This window comes from Vombatus ursinus, unplaced genomic scaffold (genome assembly GCF_900497805.2).
Source record: "Vombatus ursinus unplaced genomic scaffold, bare-nosed wombat genome assembly UNPS02005286.1, whole genome shotgun sequence".
Taxonomy (NCBI): domain Eukaryota; kingdom Metazoa; phylum Chordata; class Mammalia; order Diprotodontia; family Vombatidae; genus Vombatus; species Vombatus ursinus.
In genome coordinates, this window is record NW_020945064.1 from 11,917,449 (window position 1) to 11,938,285 (window position 20,837).

General features: G+C 46.2%; 1 protein-coding gene across 3 annotated transcripts in view; it reads right to left on the minus strand.

Moving 5' to 3' along the window:
• GSE1 (Gse1 coiled-coil protein) overlaps positions 1 to 20,837 on the minus strand; it is a 789,996-nt gene that overhangs the window by 36,962 nt on the left and 732,197 nt on the right. For all 3 annotated transcript variants that reach the window (XM_027847713.1, XM_027847715.1, XM_027847714.1), the window contains one exon: positions 5,282 to 5,481. In XM_027847713.1, coding sequence (XP_027703514.1) covers positions 5,282 to 5,481 — 200 coding nt within the window. The remainder of the gene's footprint in view (positions 1 to 5,281; positions 5,482 to 20,837) is intronic.

Below are 20,837 nucleotides of genomic sequence, written 5' to 3' on the forward strand. Positions count from 1 at the left end.
GGGGGGGGGGGGGGGGGGGGAGATGCCAACTTTGACAAAGGTCAAAGGGAAGTAAAGGCAGAGCCAGTGTTCCTATCAGTCTCAGGTCCAGTAGCTTGCCCCTAGCTTGGTCCAAAGAAAAGGAAGATGCAGGGGCAGCTTGAGATAACCCTGCTAGGCTGACATTGCTCTTATCAGAGAAGACATGGAACTGGGAAAGGGAGAAAGGATTTCTGTTCAGAATACCATGGTGGGTGGGCTGTTTTGCAACAGGCCTGGCGTGAAGGAACAGGAGGAGAGATGGGGGTGGGGGGGGCTATAGGTTCATTTATTACCTGCCTGCCTTTCCATTTATAAATGGCTCTGTTTTCAGAGGATGCAGATGCCTGAGGAGCCTAAGCAGGATGGCAAGGATAAAGCCTTTTGAGAAATGCCATAAACCAAACAGGTTACTCAGGTCTCACATCCAAGGCAAACAGGGAAGAAGACCCTGTGGAAATAAATCCTGGCCACCATCCTGGGCCCTCCTGCCTGCCCTCAGTACTCAGGAGGTATTTAAAAAAAAAAAAAAAAAAAGAATTCATTGGATTTGTCTTTCAAGCTGCAGGCTCGGAGCAAGGCTTCCTTTTCTTCTGGGCTGGGGTCTGAAGGGAGACAAGAGGGGAAGGGCTCAGAATCCATGGCGTGCTGCAGCAGGTAACCCCAGATCTACTTGGCTCCAGGACTGCAGCTGGGGGCAAGATAAGGGCAAGCCAGAGCCTTCCCAGTTATCTCTGATTAAAGATGCCAGACCCCCTGAAGGAGGGGGCTCTCCTCCAGCTACAGGGGCCATGTGTTCTAAACTCTCTGGCTGAACCAATAGGAGGAATCCCATTATCTCCTCTGTCGGCTCTGATTTGCAACAAATAATGGCTTGATTAATTAATAAGCAGGCCAAGCTGGATAGAACAGACCCAGGGATGACCTTGGTACCTCCACTCACAGGAGTGGGGGATGGTGGAGGGCTTTGCCGGGGAAGAGAGAGAGGAACAGGATTCTCTGGGGCCCACAGAGCGTGCGCATAAATCCTGAGAAAAAAGCATCCTTCGGTTGGCTAGTTTTCAGAGCTGTGGCCCTGAAGGATGCAGGGGGCAGATGGTACCATCCGGGTCTCAGAGTTTCAAATAGAAAAAGCTAAAGTGGGTGGGGGTTGGGGAAGCAAACATCGACAACACACCACACACCACACACACACACACACAAACCTGCCATGAAAGGATAATTCTGTCCTCTCATCTCCCATCTGGAGACCAGCCAACTTCATAGAGGGCCAACAGGCAACTGGGTCACAAAGCTTAGCAGGATGGAAAGGGCTGCATAGGGGGAAAATTCGGGGGGAGGTGACAGCCCTGTGACCCCCCACCAGAGACCAATGGCACCACATAGCCAAGGATCAGGGCTGGTGGCCCAGGAAGTTACTGCACCTTCAAACCCCCACCCCCACCCCCACAGGACAGGCAGGTTTCAAAAGGCTCAGTGTTTTAACTGGGGTGGGGAAACGCGGCTCGGGCCCTTTCTAAAAAGGCAGCATCTGTGGGGGCTGTTATTTATTTATTTATTTTCACGCAGCGGCTGGAAGTGCAGCTGCAATGATGAAAGAAGGGGAGGGGGAGGGGCACCCCATTCGAGGGAGAGAAAATCAGTCATTCCCTGGTGATTAGTGAATAATTTCCCCCAGTCAGAACGCAGGACATGCCCTATTAGGTTTAAAATAGACTAGTCTTCATTTAATCTGTCCCTTCACAGCCTCCCTATTACCTTGGAAATATTGGTAACCCCCACGAAGGGGCCTGGTGATGGATTGACTTCACCAATTCCCCACTTATTTCAGCATCCAACGTCTAGGCCCCTTTAATGACTCATTCCCAATAACTTTATGAAGTTATTCTTCTTTGCTCCATGCCTGTCTCTTCTTTAACTGTCCCCCTCCTCCCATTTTCTTCCCTCCCCCGTCTATCCTTCCCCCCTTTCCCCCAAAAGGATTAAATTCTCAATTGCGTCTTTGTGCTCGACTTGATGGGCCATATATCATCTATTAATCCAGTTCCCGAATCCTTCCAGCTTTCCCTGGTGGCCTCAGTGTTTCATTAACCGCTGTGGTGGTAAATTGCTGGAAGCAGATATATCACGGCCCTTTCTCTGGGGTTACTAAATATTTCTGAGGCAGTAAGGACCCTCTGAGGAGAGCGATGGCGTGCAGTGCGTATGAGTCACCCAGCAAGGCACTTCAGGCTCCATGAAGGGAATATTTATGAGTGCTCCTGCACCCGTGTGACTGGAGACAGCGGGCCGGGCATCTGCTGAATTGGGGAGCAGGGAGGGAAAGAAGGGAGACAGATGTCCTCCATCCTCTGTGTCTGCAAAGGGGCTCCCACGTTGGAAGAAGAACTGAGCAGGGACAAGAGGTGCTCAATCCCCCGAAGTGCGAGGCAAGAGCCAGGGCCAAGTACCAGAAGGAGGGCAGTGAAATTGCAGCTCTCTATCTTCTCTGCATATGGTAAAAAGACAGGGCCCAGGGGACTGCATATAGAACCTGATGGAGAAAAGGAGGGGAAAAAAGGACAGCTCCACAGAAGCTGCAAACCTCCCCCACGCCACTCTCTCAGCTGCCATTCACCAGGGCCCAGCAACAAAGAAGGAAACAGGCATTTATTAAGCACCTACTATATACCAGGCACTGTGGAACAAAAATCTCATTTGATAATGGTAACAAGCTAACATTCATGGAGTACTTACTATATGCCAGGCACTGTGCAAAGTGCTTTACAATTATGAACTCATCTGATCCTCATAACAACCCTGGGGGTAAGAGCTATCACCACCATCTTCATTTTACACTTGAAGAAACTGAGGCAGACACAAGTTTAAGTGACTTGCCAAGCTTTGACTTCACAAAGCTAATAGACAGACACGAGTCTGGATTTCCAAGTTCTAACTCTAAATGGTAACTAGTTCTGTGACTAAAAGAGAGTCATAGAATCACAAGTTTAGAACTGGAAGGCATGTCTGGAAATCTAGACCAATCCACTTTGCAGATTGGGAAACTGAGGGCTAGGGAGGGGAAAGACTTGACCCAAAGTTGCCCTGCCAAGCTAAAATTCAACCCTGGGTTCTCTGGCTCCCAAACCAGCAGCACTCTTTGCCCTCTCCCCCTATCTCTCTAAGATAGTTCTCACCAAGACCCCTAAGCTTGGGGTCTCTTCTTACCTGGAAAACAAAGAATGGATAACACCTGTGCCCCGTAGGGTTTTTGTGAGGACCAAGTGAAAATGTATGTCAAAGTCAGTGATCAACGAAAAAGCACTTGGGGCAGCTAGGTGGCACAGTGGATGGAGCACTGGCCCTGAAGTCAGGAGGACCTGAGTTCAAGTCTGGCCTCAGACCAAACACTTGACACTTACTAGCTGTGTGACTCTGGGCAAGTCACTTAACCCCAATTGCCTGAAAAAAAAAAAGAAAGAAAGAAAAAGCACTTAAAGCTATTATGGGGACTCCTCCACCAACCCTTTTAAAATCTCAGGTAAGGAGCAGACATGACACTAAGGAGACATCTGAAAGATATTTAGGACTTTTGGCAGGTGCCAAGTCTCCTGAAATTAGAGGGAATCTCCCACCACCTTCCCCCACCCTCCAGCTTTCCACTTCTGCGTTGTGACTTCATAAAAACCGTTTGCCTCCAAATGCCATTCTTTGTTTTTTGTTTTTTTTTGGGGGGGGGTGGGGTTTGCTAGGCAATGGGGTTAAGTGACTTGCCTAGGGTCACACAGCTAATGAGTGTTATGTGTCTGAGGCCAGATTTGAACTCAGGGCCTCCTGACTCCAGGGCCAGTGTGCCAAATGCCATTCTTGGAAGACAGTAATGAGATGGTGAACATTGGCTTCTTGGGAGCAGAGGGGTCAGGAGATGGTGAACACTGGCTCCTTGGGAGCTGGGTCAAAGGGTTAGTAATGGGCCTAGGCAGAAGGAGAAAGCAAATGAGAAATTCCCAGCCAGCTGGAGAATTTAGGATTTCTTGGCCTTCCTCCAGATTCAGGGAGGGCCTGTTTCACTCCCAAAAGGCAGCACTTTCTTGAGACTGAAAAGTCACCACCAGCAGGTATTTGGGATGAAGCCCATCCCAGCCACCAGATGCTTTAAGCTTGGACAGGCTGAGAGTCCCCACAATGCAACTGCTCCCAATTGTGCAGGGCAGGAGACGTCTGCAGAGAGTTCTAGGTGGGAATTTTGTGCATTACTTGAAGCTGCGGATTTTATTCCTTCCTCAAACCCCTCCCCATTTTTCTTTGCGGTTTAATTAGTATTTCCAAGTTGTATAATCCCTCCGGGAACAGTCATAAAAATCCAGGAGAGAATCACTGCTAACAATGGTTCTTAATTAGGAAGTGCTTCACTCCAGACTGCAGCATGCGTGTGTATAAGCAGGGGTGGAAGGATATCTGCAGCAGGGGGAAGCCTGAGGGGGGTGGGAGGGTGGGAGCCGAGACCCAAAGAGTCAGGCAGCTGCACAGAGACAGCAGGGCTTGTGGGGACAGTTGATGAAGCTTGGCCCTGGGTGGGGTGCGTTGAAGAGGATAACTCAGCAGTGCCTTTTATCACTGCTGTCATTTGAAGGCCAATTCCCAATTTTCTGTTGTTTCTGCTCTTTGGTTTCTTACCCCCAGAGGTTTTATTCATGGGCTTTTTGCACAGCTGGGAGCCAAGATGACTGGAACATGATGAGCGACTCCAGGAGGGTTTTACATTTAGACTGAGAGGGCATCTAAAGGCCATCTAGTTCAACAAGACTCATTCATTTGACCAATGGAGAGACTGAGGCCCAGGGCAGGGAAGGGACTTATCCAAAATCACATAGTAAATATATGGCAAGGCTGGGAGTCAGTCCTCTGTGCCTCAATTTTATTATCTGTAAAATGGGAATAATGATTTCTTGCATTCCCTACCTCATGGGTTCACTTTGTGAATCTCAATAAATGGAATTAGTATTACAGGTGTTTGTCAGTTACCCTTTCTTTTAATCAGGTCTCGAAAAATTAGATGGCTTCCCCCCTTTGCAAGAAATGGATTTGATCTGACCTCAAGAAAAGGCAAGCAGCCATCTTCCCATGAATCTAGTATCTAGCGTACAACCAAGATAGGCTGTAGAGTGGCTTAATCCTTTGTCAAACAAAGTCCCAAGCATGAGCTGGTGTTCTCTCTCTCTGTCTCTCTCTCTCATACACACACACACACACACACACACACACACACACACACACTCTTTACCTGTCGGCTCTCACTTCTCCAGACACCGTTGACGGTTTTCGTTGGCGCGATGGTGACCACTGGGGGCGTGCTGGGGACGCTGTGGCCCCCCGGGGGGACAATGATGGGGCCCATGGGCACTCGCTTGGGTGTGCTAGCAGGAGAGCTGTGGTTGGTTGCCGGGGAAGAGACTGGGGAAGACTCACTGCTTATTGAAGACCCTGCAAAAAAACAGAAAGTGTAAAGCAAAGGACAAAATGGCGGCGCTGAATTTAGGATGGGCGTGTCAAGACCCCAAGGGGAGGGCAGGCACTTTGTCCATCTCATCAACCAGACTGACTCAAGATTCCAGAGCCTCCCACAGAGGTCTTCCTCCTTCCTGCCTGAGATGAATAGGAGAGAGGGATGGAGGGAGGGAGACATACTGGGCCAAGGCTGGACTGCCTGGGACCAAGACTGGGGCCTGCCAGTTCGGCTGTGTGACCCTGGGCCAGGTGACTTCACTTTCCTTCTGTACAATGAGAGGGGAGGAGTAGATTGTTTCCGAAATCCCCTTCCAGCACCGAAGTTCTTCTGCTGGACCTCCTGAAGTGGCCTCTCTTTTCTTTCAACTCTTCTAAGGACTGTCTACATGGTTCCTGAAATGGCTTTTAGCTCTAAACATGTGCTCCTGTGGGGGGTACTTCCACACAGGCAACTAGAGCATTGGGCCTGGAATCAGGAAGTCTGAAGTTCAAATATGGCCTCAAGACTCTTGCTAGAGGGGCAGCTAGGTGGCACAGTGGATAGAGCTCTGGCCTTGGAGTCAGGAGGACCTGAATTCAAATCCGGCGTTAGACACTTGACTCTTCTAGTTGTGTGACCCTGGGCAAGTCACTTAACCCTGACTGCCTCACCAAAAACAAAAACAAAAACAAAAAAACCCCCCAAAAAACCATTCTTGCTAGTTGTATGATCCTGGGCAAATCCTTTAACCTCTGGCAGCCTCAGTTTCCCCATCTGTAAAATGGGGCTAACAAGAGCCCCTACCTCCCAGGGTTGTGAAGATCACATGAAACAGTATCTGTTTCGAGCTTTAAAACTTTCTCTGACTTGCTAGTTACTCTTATTATAAAAGGGTTCAACTCAAAGCAGGGCTCAGAGCTTCTCCTAGGCATCTGTTTGCAGCTGTTCACTGCAAAGTGAAGGAAAAAAACACAGACACCGTAAGAAGAGCTCTGGACTTGGGAGGCAGACGTGGTTTCTAGTCCCAGCTCTGCTAACAACTCACTCTGTGTCCTTAATAGGGCAAGTCACCTGACTGCTCTGGGCCTCACTTTCCTCATCTGTAAAACAAAGAGGATTGGATCTGATCTGATGGCTTTGGAGGGCCCTTCCAGGACTCAATCTCTAATTCTGGGCCAGTGCTCTTCCAATGATTCCCAAGGAGGAAAAGGGGACACCCAGACACTTACTTAGCATCTGCCAGGAAAATCAACGGGCAGCTAGGTGGTGCCATAGTGAACAGAGCGCCAGGCCTGGAGTCAGGAAGACTAATCTTCATGAGTTCAAATCTGGCCTCAGATATTTACTAGCTGTGTGACCCTGGCCAAGTCACTTAACCTTATTGCCCTCAGTTTCCTCATCTGTCAAATGAGCTGGAAAAGGAAATGGCAAACCACTCCAGTATCTCCGCCAAGAAAATCCCAAATGGGGTCACAGAGTCAGACATGACTGAAATGATTAAACAAAATCAAATCAGTATGCTAGTTTTCCAGGCACATCTCCAGTTGAATGGTCTCCAAGAGGTTTTATGACCTCACAATGCCCATGTCTTTTGCCCCGCTCTCTAATGCACTTAAATATATTTATCTATGAGTCTTACCACCTGACCAGACTGTGAAGGCAGTGAACCTGTCTTAATTAAACTTCATAGCTACATAGAACTGGAGTCACAGGTCATGAGTTCTAATTCTGACTGCGACACTTTGAGCTTCACATCAAATGGGCCTCAGTTTCCTCATCTGTCAAATAATGGGGTTGGACCAGATCACCAGGGGTCTCCTTTAGTTCTAAACCTGTAATTCTCATGCCTAATACAATATTCTATACACAGAAGGTGCAGAGCTCAATCTTTGGCTATGGTTCCCCTTTCCCATCGAGAAATAAAGTTGAATGTACAAGTCAAAATGAGGTCAAAGGCTTAGGCATTCCTGTAGATGCCAAAACCCATCAAACCCAGTTCCTGTGACTGGGTAGGGAGGGTTGGGACAAAACTGTAATGATATATCATGAAAAGAGGAGGGGGAAGACCCACAGTAGAATCCTGACTCTGTAAAAGAGACAACCCCAAAAAATAAAAAAATCAGGGCAGCTCGGTGGCACAGTGGATAGAGCTCTGGCCTTGGAGTCAGGAGGACCTGAATTCAAATCCGGCCTCAGACACTTGACACTTACTAGCTGTGTGACCTTGGGCAAGTCACTTAACCCTGACTGCCTCACCAAAAAGCAAAAAAATTAAATTAAATTAGAAAATTTTAAAAATAAAAATAAGAGACAACCCAAGATCTCATCCAGCAAGAAAGTCAGAGATGGATGTTCCTCCATCTAAATGAGCCCACACCAAAGGCCTACTGTGTGCATGTTGCTGTCTCAGGTGCTGTGGGGGCTCCAAAGATGAATAAGACATGATCTGTGACACCATAGGAAATAAACAGAAAGCTAAGCAATATAGGAAACTGTCAAGATAATCTATAACCCTTTGGGCCAACGAGTAGTCATTGATTACCTGCAATGTACAAGTCTAGTACTGGTCTAGGCACCAAATAAAAGCATGGAGAGCATTGTGAACAAGCATGGTTTGGGAAGGCTCCATTGGAGAAGGTGAGGATTGAACTGGGCCCTAAAAAATAGGAAGGCAAAGATGGGCAGGGAAGAAAGGACAAATGATCAAAATGGCCTTTTAATCCAGTTTTGTGCAGGATTAAGAACAAGTAAGGGGAAGGGGGCGGGGCTGAGAAAGGAAACTTATTATAGTCATGCAGGTAAAGATAAGGGAAGAAGATGCCAGAGGTTTTCAAAAGAACTCAAGCCCTGGTGATGGATTAGTTGTGTTCGTTTGAGCGAGAGGGGATGGAGATAAGCCAGAGATAATTCGAAGATTCTGAGACTTGAGCTGACTTGGTGGTACAGCAGAGAGAAACTGGGAAGTCAGGAGGGAGAAGGAACGATGAGGAGCTTCACTTTAGATACTGTTGAGTTTGAAGTGACAGGGCATTTGAGGCAGCTCGCAGTTAGCTATACTGAGCTGGAATTTGGAGAAAGAGGGGGATAGGGCCCATTGGCCATGGCACTCAGGGCCTACTGCAGCTACAGGGTTTCAAAGCCTCCAAAAACTATTAGCAGTTTATTTATTATTCAATACGCCCCTGGTCAGCTCAGGTAGCTTGGTCACACAGGGAAGCAGGAGATGGAAAATCCTTTGTGGGAGGTACTGGGGGGGGAGCCTCTTTTTTTATCTGTGGCTTCTGGCACCTCCCCCAATTGAGCACTTTCCCTTGCCCTCAGGGAAGTGTCAGAATGATACCAGATCATCTTAACTCCAAAGCTGGACACCCTCCACTGCACATAACACCTTCATTATTGTTTTCTCTTTCTGAACACTTCTGTATCTAATATAGTGCTCTGCACACAGTAGATACTTAATAAAAGTTTGGGGGTGACGTGGATGATGGGATTGGGTGGCTGCCTCCAACCTAGACATAAATGCATCTGATAAGGTTGAACGCCTATTTCAAGACTGAGATAGGGGCTTAAGGAATATTAAGAACTATTCAAAGCCTAAACATTTGCACCACTCTCTTCACCCACCTCCAAGAATCCAGGACAGACAATGTTCAGGATGGGTAGCATTGTACAACAGTTAGTCGGTGATGCACAATCATCTTGTAAAGGGCATTATGGGAAAATCTTCTCTGCTGAAGCCAGCACAAAATTTCAGACTTGTTAAGGCCCTCAAACTCCAAGCTTCAAGCCATACTTCAGTAGGAAATCCTTGCTCAAGGTGAGTCACTCTCATAGGGAGTCCTTAGGATCACAGAATTTGAGAGCTGGAAAAGGGCATCCCTCCACCAGCCAAGTAGAGGGTACCTCGTCCAATCAATACCTCAGCAGGAATTTCTCCTGCAACATCCCAGTCAAGAGGGTCATTTACCTGTTCCAGCACTTCCAGTAATAGTGACTTTACTAACTACATTTTAATCGGGATGGGTTCCAATCAAGCTCTATTTCCAGGATTCCTGAATACAAGAAGGAAGCTGGGAGGAGATGGCGATAAGGAATGACTGGATTCAGGACCAAGGCTAAGACTAAGAGATGTAATTCTGCCAGGACTGGAAGGCCACCTAGAATGAAGGGAGCGAGATTTCTATGGGGAAACTGACATAATGGGGTGAAGCACAGAAGAGATCACAAAAGCCATTCCCCAGGAGATGAGTGGTCAGACAGGTTTTAAAAGAGGACATGCAAATTAGCAACAACCACATGAAAGAATGCTACAAGCCATTAGGAAGAAAAATGCAAATTAAAACAAATTTAGAGGTTTTACTCCCACACCCATCAGCAAGGATGACAAAAGACAAAGATGCTACACGGTGGAAGAACCTTCAGGTGGAAGAACCTTCAGAAGACGCTTGGTAAAAAGGTGTGAATTGGTCTGATTGTTTTGGAAAACAATATGGAATTATATCCAGAGGCACTAAATTGCATGTAACTTTTAAACCAGAAATACCACTTCAGGGTACATGTGGCAAGAAGGGCCAAGACTGAGGGAACAATTTATTGAAAAAAGAAAGGCAGCTGAGTGGCTCTGGTGGATACAGTTTTGGACCTGGAGTCAAGAAGACCTGAATTCAAATCTAGCCTCATATATTTATGAGCTAGGAGACCTGGGACAACTTACTTAATTTCCCTCAGCCTCAGTGTACATAACCTCATGGCTTCATAGGTCCCTTATAGCTCTAAATCTGTACCTGTATGGTGCTTTCATAGAGGCTGCTAGGTGGTCCAGTAGATAGCATGCCAGACCTGAAGTCAGAACAGACTGGAGTTCGAATCTAGCCTCAGACACTCGCCGGTTGTGTGACCCTGGGAAGTCAGTTCATCTCAGCCTCAGTTTCCTCATCTATAAAATGGGGGCAATAATAGCATCTACCTCCCAGGGTTGTTGGGAGGTCAAAATGAGATAATAGTTGCAAAACACTTTACAAATCCTTAAAAAAAAAGAAAAAGCTAATATTAACAACAATAAATATTTCCAGCATCCCGTTTTGTAGAGCAAAGAACTAGAAGGGAAAGTGGGTTTCCATCAACTGGGGAAAAACTGAACAAATGATGCTCTAGGAACTGTAATGGAGGGTCACTATATTATCAAGAAATGATGAATATAGAGAAATAGATGATAAGTGGACGTAAGCATAGTACAGTCATATATGTATGTGTATGTTTCTAGATATCTATGTGTGTATATCTCTCTATATCTATACATACACACACACATATGTCCATGCTTAATTGTAGCCTTCCTGGGGGGGGGGGGGGAATAAAGTAAAGAGTGCACAGCAAAAAAACAAAAGAAAACCAACAAGGAAGCAAAGAAAAGCTAAGCAGCTTTGAAAACGATGTGTAGTATTTATTACACAGGTTTCCTTGAAATGGAAATTTATTGTTTTATACTGAATGCTTCTCATGTTCCGCTGTGTACATGGAAATTTTTTTCTTTTCTCATTTTGTATTTAAATTTAAAACAAATTTTAAAATTTACCCTCCAAAAATGATGAATATGAAGAAAATCAGGAGACTCTTATGAACGGATACAGAATGAAACAAACAGAACCCCGAGAATAATTCATGCAACGACCACAATACCATGAAGGAAAACAATGGGAAAGACTTCAAAGCTGGGACCAAGCATAACTTCAGAAGACCCATGGACTCTGCCTCCTTCAAAGAAAGCTTCATTATTTTCAGACGTGGCCAATGGTTGCTTGGCTTGATTGGCTGATTGTTCAAAGGGAGGGAGGATCTAAGAGATTTGGGGGAGAAAGGCAGGGGAGAAGTACAACAGCATTGTGACCATAGAGGAAAGCAAACAAAAGCAGGTCACCAGCCTAATAAGAGCAGTTTGAGGGAAGAAAACCAGGTGTGAAGAGGAGGGGTAACTCCAACTGGGGGAAAGGGGAGAAGATGGCTACTGTTGCCTCCGGTGGTTTCCACGTCCTCCCACCCTCTTGGCTTCCTGCTACAATAACCTTGTATGATCTTAGCTGCTAATAATTCTATCCTAGAGCAGCCTCTTCCAAAGAATTACTTTGTATTTCCTTTAGGTCATCTACACATCTGAGCACACAGCTTGCCCTCAGTAGACTATAAACTCCTTCAGGGCAGGGGCGGTTTCCTTTTCTTGTCTCTATCTCCGCGCCTGAAGTGCCAGCAGCTCAATAAAGGCTTGAATGGAATAAAAAGTCAAAAGATGCATTTAGCAATCCCTGCCCCTCCCTACTCTAATTTCTCTGGTGGTGTGAGGTGGGGTCTCACCTCATCGGCTTTGAATTTGGCTCTAACGATCTTGCCCTCCAAGGCCCTGAGGCCTGGAAACAGGATGTGGGAGCCACAGCCAACGCCAACATTTCCCAGTCCCTTAGCCCATGGGGGAATTCTGGTGTTTAAAGGCCCGAGGCTTAGGCCCCAGCAAGGCTGAATTCCTCACACCTCATCTATTCAGCCAAAGAACCACAATAACTATGTAAGAAGGCCTTGTGGTGCCAATTTACTCCCCCCACCCCCCCAAAAAAGTTGGCTGTCTCAGCCAAGCACCCACTACTCCCCTTAAACCCACGGTTAATTTCCTCTGATGGCTTAGCTAAATGCAAAACCAAACAGGTATGGGCCTCAAGGAAGTGACGATCTGTCAGGTAGTATGAACCTAGAGGCTCTGCCACGTGCAGAAAACCACACAAGGTGCCGTGGGGACAGAGTGCCGTGGGGACAGAGGAAAGAATTGGGACACACTGACCTTGCCCGCAAGGAAAGACAATATAATTGGAGAAAGACAAGACGCGCACAAGAACAAAATGTCTTAAAGCAAGAAACAAAAAAGCTACAGAGAACAGTGTGCACAGAACATATAGAGCTCCACTGTTACTGGTCAAATCCTAAAAGGAAGTCCAACGCTGGCAGGACCAGGAAACCTGGGACTTCTATCTTGTGGGATCTGTTGTGGGTTTTACCAGTAACGTCCATGCTAATGACTCAAATGGGGAAGATGCTCAGAGTCCCAAGATGGCGGGAAAGACTGGCCATTTTACTAGCTGGGTGAATATAGGCATCAGTTTCTTTATCTGTAAAATGGATGAGTCCCCCCCAAAGTCACCTCTAAAGTCTCCTGTAGTGCTAAAGGACTGTATACATCACCACCACCACCACCACCCCCAGAACAGAAGCCTCCTTGAAGTCAAGGGTTGTTTCATGTTTGTTTTTGGTTGCCTGGAACTCCTTGGCTCAATACCTCAGGTTCGGGTCTCAGCTTGGTCATTCACATAATGACAGGCCTTCTTTGAAACTTAATTTCCCTTGTCTGGGCCTTAATCTGGGATTTTGAGGCGTGGGATCAGAAACTCTCTAAGAAACTGTCTAGACATGCTACGATTCCAGAGGACAGATTAACCAGGTGAACTGAAGGGGTCCACACTTAATGCTAAATGTGAAAACGACAAAATAACAACAATAATAATATAATGATAATGATAACAGTGGCAGTTATATGAGTGGAGAATGGAGTAAAGCTTCACACAGTCCCTCTCCTCCATTCTCAACATTATTGCTTAGAGTAGACACTTGCCTTCTCAGATTTTTTTGGGGGGATAGGTAGGGGAAAAACACCTGATCCACGCATGGGAAAGGACTGTCTAAGGGTTAACTGGGTTTTGCAATGTGTTTCTTTAAAGGATGAGGCCCACAACTAGTTTTCAACTAAAAGCCATCTTATAATGTATTGGCTGAGGAACCCTAAGCTCTGATGAACATCACACTTGTTTGTCTGCTCTTATCCTCATACTCTCGGTTCATTTACCGTCTCAAATGGCTACAAAAATGGGAAGTGAAAAGGAGGTAAAAACAAAATGTGGCAATAAAAAAACTAAAAAAATATTTAAATGAAATCTGATAAAAAATGGGGCTAGGGGAGGAGAAGGTCTTGCCTGGGCTTTTGAAATTACCCTCTTAAATGTCCAGAAGTTTCAAGGGTGAATGGAGCAACTAGAAAAAGGGGAAAATCCGAACAGGCTTTGCAGAAGAAAGAAAATTCTGAATAGGGTTGAAAAACAGAGAGGGATGTGGTATGGTAGAGATATCAGAGATCCTGGGTTTGAATCCTAACTTCCTATCTGAATGATGATACAAAAGTCTCTTTACTTCTCTGGGACACAGTATCCTCATCTGCAAAATGGAAGGGTCAGATTATAGAGTTGGGAAGGGATTTTTGAGATTACCTTGCCCAACCCTCTCAGGATCTCAAGGATTCTCTGGATTCTAACACCTATCATTTAGGAAGGTGCTGATCCCAGAATCAGTTCTCTGACTTCTCTACTATGCACCATTGTGGTACCTTCTCTGGCCACCCCCACCCCACTTTTTTTTTAATTCCTTTCTGCATGTTATCTTCCTTCATTAGACTGTAAGTTCCTTAAGGACAGGGACTGTCTTGTTTGCATTTGTAGCTTGGCACATAGTAGGAACTAAATCACCATTTACTGACTGACCTTCTGTGTTCCAGATTCTGAAGGCCCTTCTAGAGCTAACATTCCACGATTGCCAGAGCCTTGTTCCCTAGAGTAAGGAGAGGAAGGGAGAAACATAGCCCAGCAGAGAGGTAAGAGAGAAATCTCAATCAGATTTAAGAAAAGGACAAAGTTTAGCTGCCTTGCTTCTGGCACAAAAATGACTATTTCTGCTCAGGTGCCTTTAAATCCACTCCCAGCTCTGGCAAGGAAGTCATGTTTCTGGATGTTCACACTTTCTCTGCCCTCAGGGGCTTCCAAACTCCCAGATGCCAGGATCTGGCCAAGAACAGTAGAGGGTGGGGGATGAGTCACACCATCCCCGCTCAAGGATAAGATGACCCAGAACTATGGCTGATTCATTTCTCAACAAAAATGAGTAAAGCCTTTGCCCCTGAGATGCCTGGGGTGAAAGCCATTGGGCTCAAGAGACCCAGCCTGGGGAAGAGGCCAGAATCCTGTACCCAAAAGTTTAGGCCTGGCCACATTAATGTAGCTCAACTCAACACTGAGGGCCCTGGAGGTTAAATACATGCCCAGGAAGACTGGGATTCCAGATCCAACTTCTCTACTAGGTTAGCTAGTCCCTTCATATATATGCTGAGCCTTGCTTTCCCCAATTTTAAAAATAGGACAATACTGAATCTCCCCATTTCCCAGATCTATTGAGAGGAAGGCATTTTTAGCAACATAAATGTGAGCTGAGGACACAGCAGAGGAAGGGGTTAAAGGTGGAAAAGCCAGGCTGAATCACTGACAAATCTGTGAAACAGACCCAGCAAAGACAATTACTAACTATATGACTTCCCAGAAGACTGGCCAATCCCCATTTCAACTGAGGAATGGGGGACGTGGATGTATTGTGCTCCAGATCCCAATGTTTGACAAAAAAAAGCAGGGGGAGAAGGTAGTAGCTATATAAACTCCAATATGCTATTTATTCTTTAGGGGCAGACCCAATGAGGCCTGGGGAGTCCTCCTAGGGAACTTAAGAGCATGGAAACTCCTTTCACTGATACAGATCATTGACTTGCTGGTAACATCTAGAATTTTTTTTTCCTTTTCTTTTTTTTTTAACATCTAATCTGAAGATGATTGAAGTTAGGTGACTTTTCCAAGGCCTCAGTTAAGTACTCAGTTAAGTCAGTGGCAGCACCTGAACCCAGATCTTCCCAGCTCTAAGGACAACTGTCTGGTCCACCTTTCAGCAAACACAATATTTTAATAAAAAATAAAATAAAGTGCATGCATTCATGTACACATGTTCATGCTGGAGCCTACTAACACCCATACATCCATACATCCACCTATACCACCTTTTTATTTCAAAGAAGGGGTTGGTTCTTAGCCTTTACAAAGGGCTCCTGGGGAGGGGGCAGGGAGGGCAGCTAGGGCACTCAGTGGATAGAGTACCGACCCTGGAGTCAGGAGGACCTGAGTTCAAATCTGGCCTCAGACACATAAGACTCACTAGTTATGTGACTCTGGACAAGTCACTTAACCCCAATTGCCTCCAAAAAAAAAAAATAAAGGCTCCTGGGAGCCTCTTTGAATCCTTTTTTTAGAATATTTAAAATGACAATTCCAAAAGATTTCTCAACAACAAATATCAAGCCACCAACTAGACAGACAGGAACATCTGCTTGGTACCTGATAATACAATCTTGTGGGAGGCCCCTGGAAGATGAAAAAGATGGAAGGAATCTTATCACAGGCTTGGGAGGGTGGGTGGTGGGCAGGTGGCAGGCGGGTGGCCCACCTTGGAGGTTGTTTAGTCCAATGCCCTAGCTGAACAGATAAGTCTAGGGCAATTTGATTAATTGGCCTACAGTTACGTGGTAAGCGGCAGACCTGGGATTTGAACTCAGATCCTCAACCATCAAACCCAACATCACAGTCAGATTTGGGTTATGCAGTTGGAAGGGAACATGGACGATCAAATTCAACTCTCTCTTTTTAGACAGGAGAAAGGTAGGCTGTCCTGCCCAAGGTCACACAGGTGACCTGGTCTTGTGACTCCAGGACCAGTGCTATTTCCAACATACTGAGCTGCCTCAGCAATTCTGTTGAGGGAGAAGGCGAGAAAGCTAAGCTTATGGGTACGGATTTTCCACACCAAAATCCCAAATAAATAAGCAGAGGCCTGGAAGTGAAGTCTGAAGAATGTTAGGAGTTCAGAGACCTGGGTCCCATTAACAAGCTTTATGATCTCAGGGAACTCCCTTCCCCCACTTCCCTTCCAAGTCTCTTCCCCAGTGAAATGAAGGGGTTGGGGAGGAACTCATGTCTAAGGTCCCTTTCTGCTCTTCCAGTCTAGGATCCTATGCCCGGCAACATGAGATGGCTTAAAGATATCTAGGTTTGGAGCCAGAAAACCTCCCTCTGCTCCTTAACTTGCCTCGGTCCTCAGCTTGGTCCCCTTCTGTAAAACAAAGGGGTTGGTACTCACAGTGGGCTGATGTTCTAAATATGCAGAATGAGATGCATTTTTGGACAGGGAAAATGTGGGAAGGGGTTTTGCTTGAAAATGCATGTGCTGTGATGGGTTTTCTTGTTTCTCCTCAGAGAGGAGGTGGGGAGAAAACAAAATGCTTGTTATTTGAAAAAAAAAATTTAAGAATACCAAAACCACAAAGGGTTGGACTGCATGACTTCTAAGGCCCCCTTTTGGTTCGAGGTCCTATGTTTACTCTGAGCAGACAGATGGTACCAGGCAGTGACAGCAACCATTACACAAAACGGGGGAAGGTGGTGACCTTCTACCTAGGACAACTACTGCCCCTAAGGAAACAGAAGCCATAGAGCTGAAGGACACTATCCCTTCCAAGTCAAGAGATGGGGGTTTCTAGGACAGCATGCTCAAATGACTAGGGTAGACTAGACCTCAAAGATCTAGATTCCCAGCCCTAACCCTGCTGATGACAGCCCAGAGCCATTAGGTCTGAGAAGAACTCAGTGGAAAGACTACACAGGGAGGGTGCCTTCACCCTGCCCACCCCGCCTCCCCCAGCTAGGGTGGAGGCCAGAGCTATTAGTTACAGTGCCTTATTAATTATTCCCGAGTCTCTCTGAATTAGTTTCGTTTATAAGAGCAGAAGTGGGGGGGGGGTGGGGAGAAAGGAGAGAGGGAGGAGAGAGAGAGAGAGAGAGATAGGAAAAGGCTGTTTCTGACAAAGGAACCGAAGGCTAGGGATTTGACACCCACTGAAGTGTATCTTGTCAAGGCAAGGCCAACAGCAATTAGCAGCCTAATCCCCTCTGTGTTAGGAAACCATTACTCACCCCGATAGCGTTAACAATCAATACCATCACAATGAGCCCAGCAATTAATGAAGCTGAAGTCTTACTTCAGAACCTTAATTCTCACTGTGTGGCTTTAAACAGGAAGGTTTGTGATCATTATAATTAACTGGTGGTATTCAGCAAGGAGTTAGTCAATGAAACTAATCTGGATGGGAGATGACAAGAGACCCGGTATGACCAAGTCACCTTTGTTGTCTGACCTCCTGAGCCAGGCTCCAGGAGAGCAGATTAGTGGGGGAGGCAGAGAGACAGATGGAATTAACAGCTGAGACCCCAAAGAAGCAAGAGAAAAAAACAGGGAGGAGCTAAGAAACCCAGCGATGCCCAGCAGCTAATGAGAAAGTAGTGAGGTGGCACTCCTGGGCCAGTCTGGCTAGAGATGAGATACATCAGTTGGCCAATGCATGTTTATCGGGGAGCCTATGAGTAAGGAGGCCAAGCATGGCAGCAGAGGCACAGAGACTGAGATGGGGGCCCTGACTTCAAGGGGCTTAAGAAATTGTCTCTGCCCACAAAGAGCTTACACTCTAATGAGGAGGCAATGAGCACATACACAAAGAGACACAAATTTGGATACAAGACAGTTCTATGAGGGAAGGTCTGAGCAGCTGCAGAGACTCTTGAGGGTTGAAAGGAAAGCAAAGAAAGGTTTCTGGAGTAGATGTGCAGGACTTTGAGCTGGGTACCGCGAAAGGCACAACAGATTGAGAAAAGAGTGTATGGGGGTAAAGAGGGGGAAGAGTGGAGAGTGGAGAGGGGGAAAGGGAGAGGGAGAAGGAGAGAGAGAGAGAGAGAGAGAAAGGATATGATAGGATATGGGGGAAGTGTGACAAGATGAAAACAGTATAGGAAACCTGCTGTGATTCTAAAATCAATGCACAGTCAATTGTGGTCTGGTTAATCAAAGTGGGTCAATAGCAAAGTCATGGCCTTGCAGAATGATGGAGTTGAAAAAGACCTTAAGACCTAGAACGTTAAAATGAAAAGGACTCTTAAAATAAAATTAATCCAATCCCCTTACACATTTTACAAACAAGGAATGTAAGGCACTGTGGATAGAGCACTGGGCCTGGAGTCAGCAGAACTCGAGTTCAAACCTAGCCCGAGACACTTACTAGCTGGTGACCCAAGGCAGGTCACTTATCCTCTGCCTGCCTCATTTCATCAACAGTAAAATGAGGATAATAATAGCATCTTCTTTCCAGGGTTGTTTTGAGGATCAAATGAGAGGATATTTGTGAAGCGCTTAGCCCAATGCCTGGCACATGGTAGGCACTTAACAAAGGACTGCTTCCTTCCTTCCTTCCCAAGCCCAAGAGACAGTTGGTGACTGGCCCTGAGATATACATGACCATCATGAGAACTTATATGTTCTAGGAAGGAGAGGGAAACATCCCCCCTCCCAAGAAAAGGAAACAAAAACCAGTAACTCTGTGTGTGAGAGAGTGTGTGTGTGTGTGTGTGTGTGTGTGTGTGTAAAAGGACAGAAAAATCTCTGGCAAAGCCTGGGCCCAATTGAAGGCAATCCCAGCTAACAACAACCTCCCCATAATACTGGTCTTGCTTGGACTTGTATTTTCCACCTCCTATGGCTTCCACCTAGTTGGAAATGAGAGACACTAAGGAAAGTGATGGGTCTCAGAAATGAAAAACAAACCCCACAGATTTATGAGTGTTGGGGGAGGGGGGATGAGGAGAGGGAGAGCAAGAGGAATTAAGTGGCCGGGGGGGGGGGGGGGGGGGGGGATTCAAACAAACGACAAAAGCGACAGATTCCAAGGAAGGTGTGTTCTCGGGCTCTCACCCAGGCCTAATGCAACCCAGGGCCCCTGGCCCTGCCCCAAATTCTGGCTAGTCTGTTCAGGTCAGAGGAACGGATGGGAGACCAATTAGGCCAAGCTCTCCTGTCACTTGCCAATGGGTCCTTGGGAAATGCCCATCCCTGCCTGTCTCCACAAGCCCAGCCATACATGCAACAGCCACAACTGGCCCAGGACCTGACAGAAGCATAATCCCCCTTCAAATCCTGAATGACCTCTCCTGTCACCTATCAGAATCCCTTCATTTTAAAGTGGAGGAAATGAAAGGTTATAGAATGATTTAAGGTAAGAGAAGCACATCTCAGCACAGGGCCTGGCACAAAATGGTCACTCCCCTCTTTTTATATTTGATGAAACTCAGGTGGCACAAAAGATAGAGCAATGAACCTGGAATCAGGAGGACTTGAGTTCAAACGCACTAACAATTACTTGCTAGCCAACCATGTGACCCTGGGCAAGTCATTATCTCAATCTCAGTTTCCTCATCTGTAAAATGGGAATAATAATACCACCTCCCTCCCAAGATTGTTTAGGGCATAAAATGAGCCCATAAAATTAAAAAAAAAAATGAGGGCATAAAATCACTTCGTAAAGCGATTCGCAAACCTCAGTCAAAATGCTCTATAAATGCCAGCTCTTATTAAATGCTAGCTGAGGGACTTGCCCAGGGTCACACTGGTAGTGTCAAAGGTGGGGTTTGAACTCAGGTCCTTTGACTCCACAGCAAATACAAGAGCAAGTGTTCTTTCTGCTATACCAAAGCTGTAGAGATTAGAGACATTCTCCCTTTCTAATGCTGACATTTCATATTCTAAACTTGTCCAAGAAGACCAGAACCTAACCTCCTCCTGGCTCAGGGCTCTCTATACCTTTAACAACCTGGCTTCTTGAGCAGACAAACTTCTGGTCCCTATTGCTCTAGGGACAGGAAGCAGCCACCCACAAAGAATTGTCAGAGTGGACTGAAATCAGGAAAGAAGGAAGGGTCAGGACCCTTGGTCTCCTATATTTAGCCACGAACACCCGCCTCACAGCTTGCTCCCCACCAGCCCTTCCCATTGCAGGAGAGGGAGGGCCCTTGTCTGAGCTTGGCTCCCTGCCAGCACTTGGCATAAACCTGACCATGCATTTCAAACCCTTCCCTGACCTCAATTAATACCCATTTGGGGCCACTCAAGGTACAAAAACCTCTGGAAACTTCGAGGGCATGGAAAACCTTTCAGTATTTTCAAAAAATGAAAGTCATGGGGAAAATGTGAATGAGGCGATCTTTTAAAATACATACAGATAAATTACTCACACACACATACACACACAGAGTCTTCTGATGCCCCCTAGGAGTTTAGGAACAAAAAAGTATATTATATATTACTCAGGGATGGAAAGGTCCTTTGGAAAAAAGGACAAGGAAGAAGGACTAGCAGGAAATGTTTGGGCCCTGCTAAATAAAGTGCCCTTGGGTTACTATCTTCTCTGTGAATTCAAGGTTCTTGCCCCAGCTAGGTGACACAGTGAATAGGATACTGGGTTTAGAGTCAGGAAGACTCCTCTTCCTGAGTTCAAATTCTAGCTGCAGACACCGACTAGTTGTGTGACCCTGGGCAAGTCACTTCACCCTCTCTGCCTCAGTTTCCTCATCTG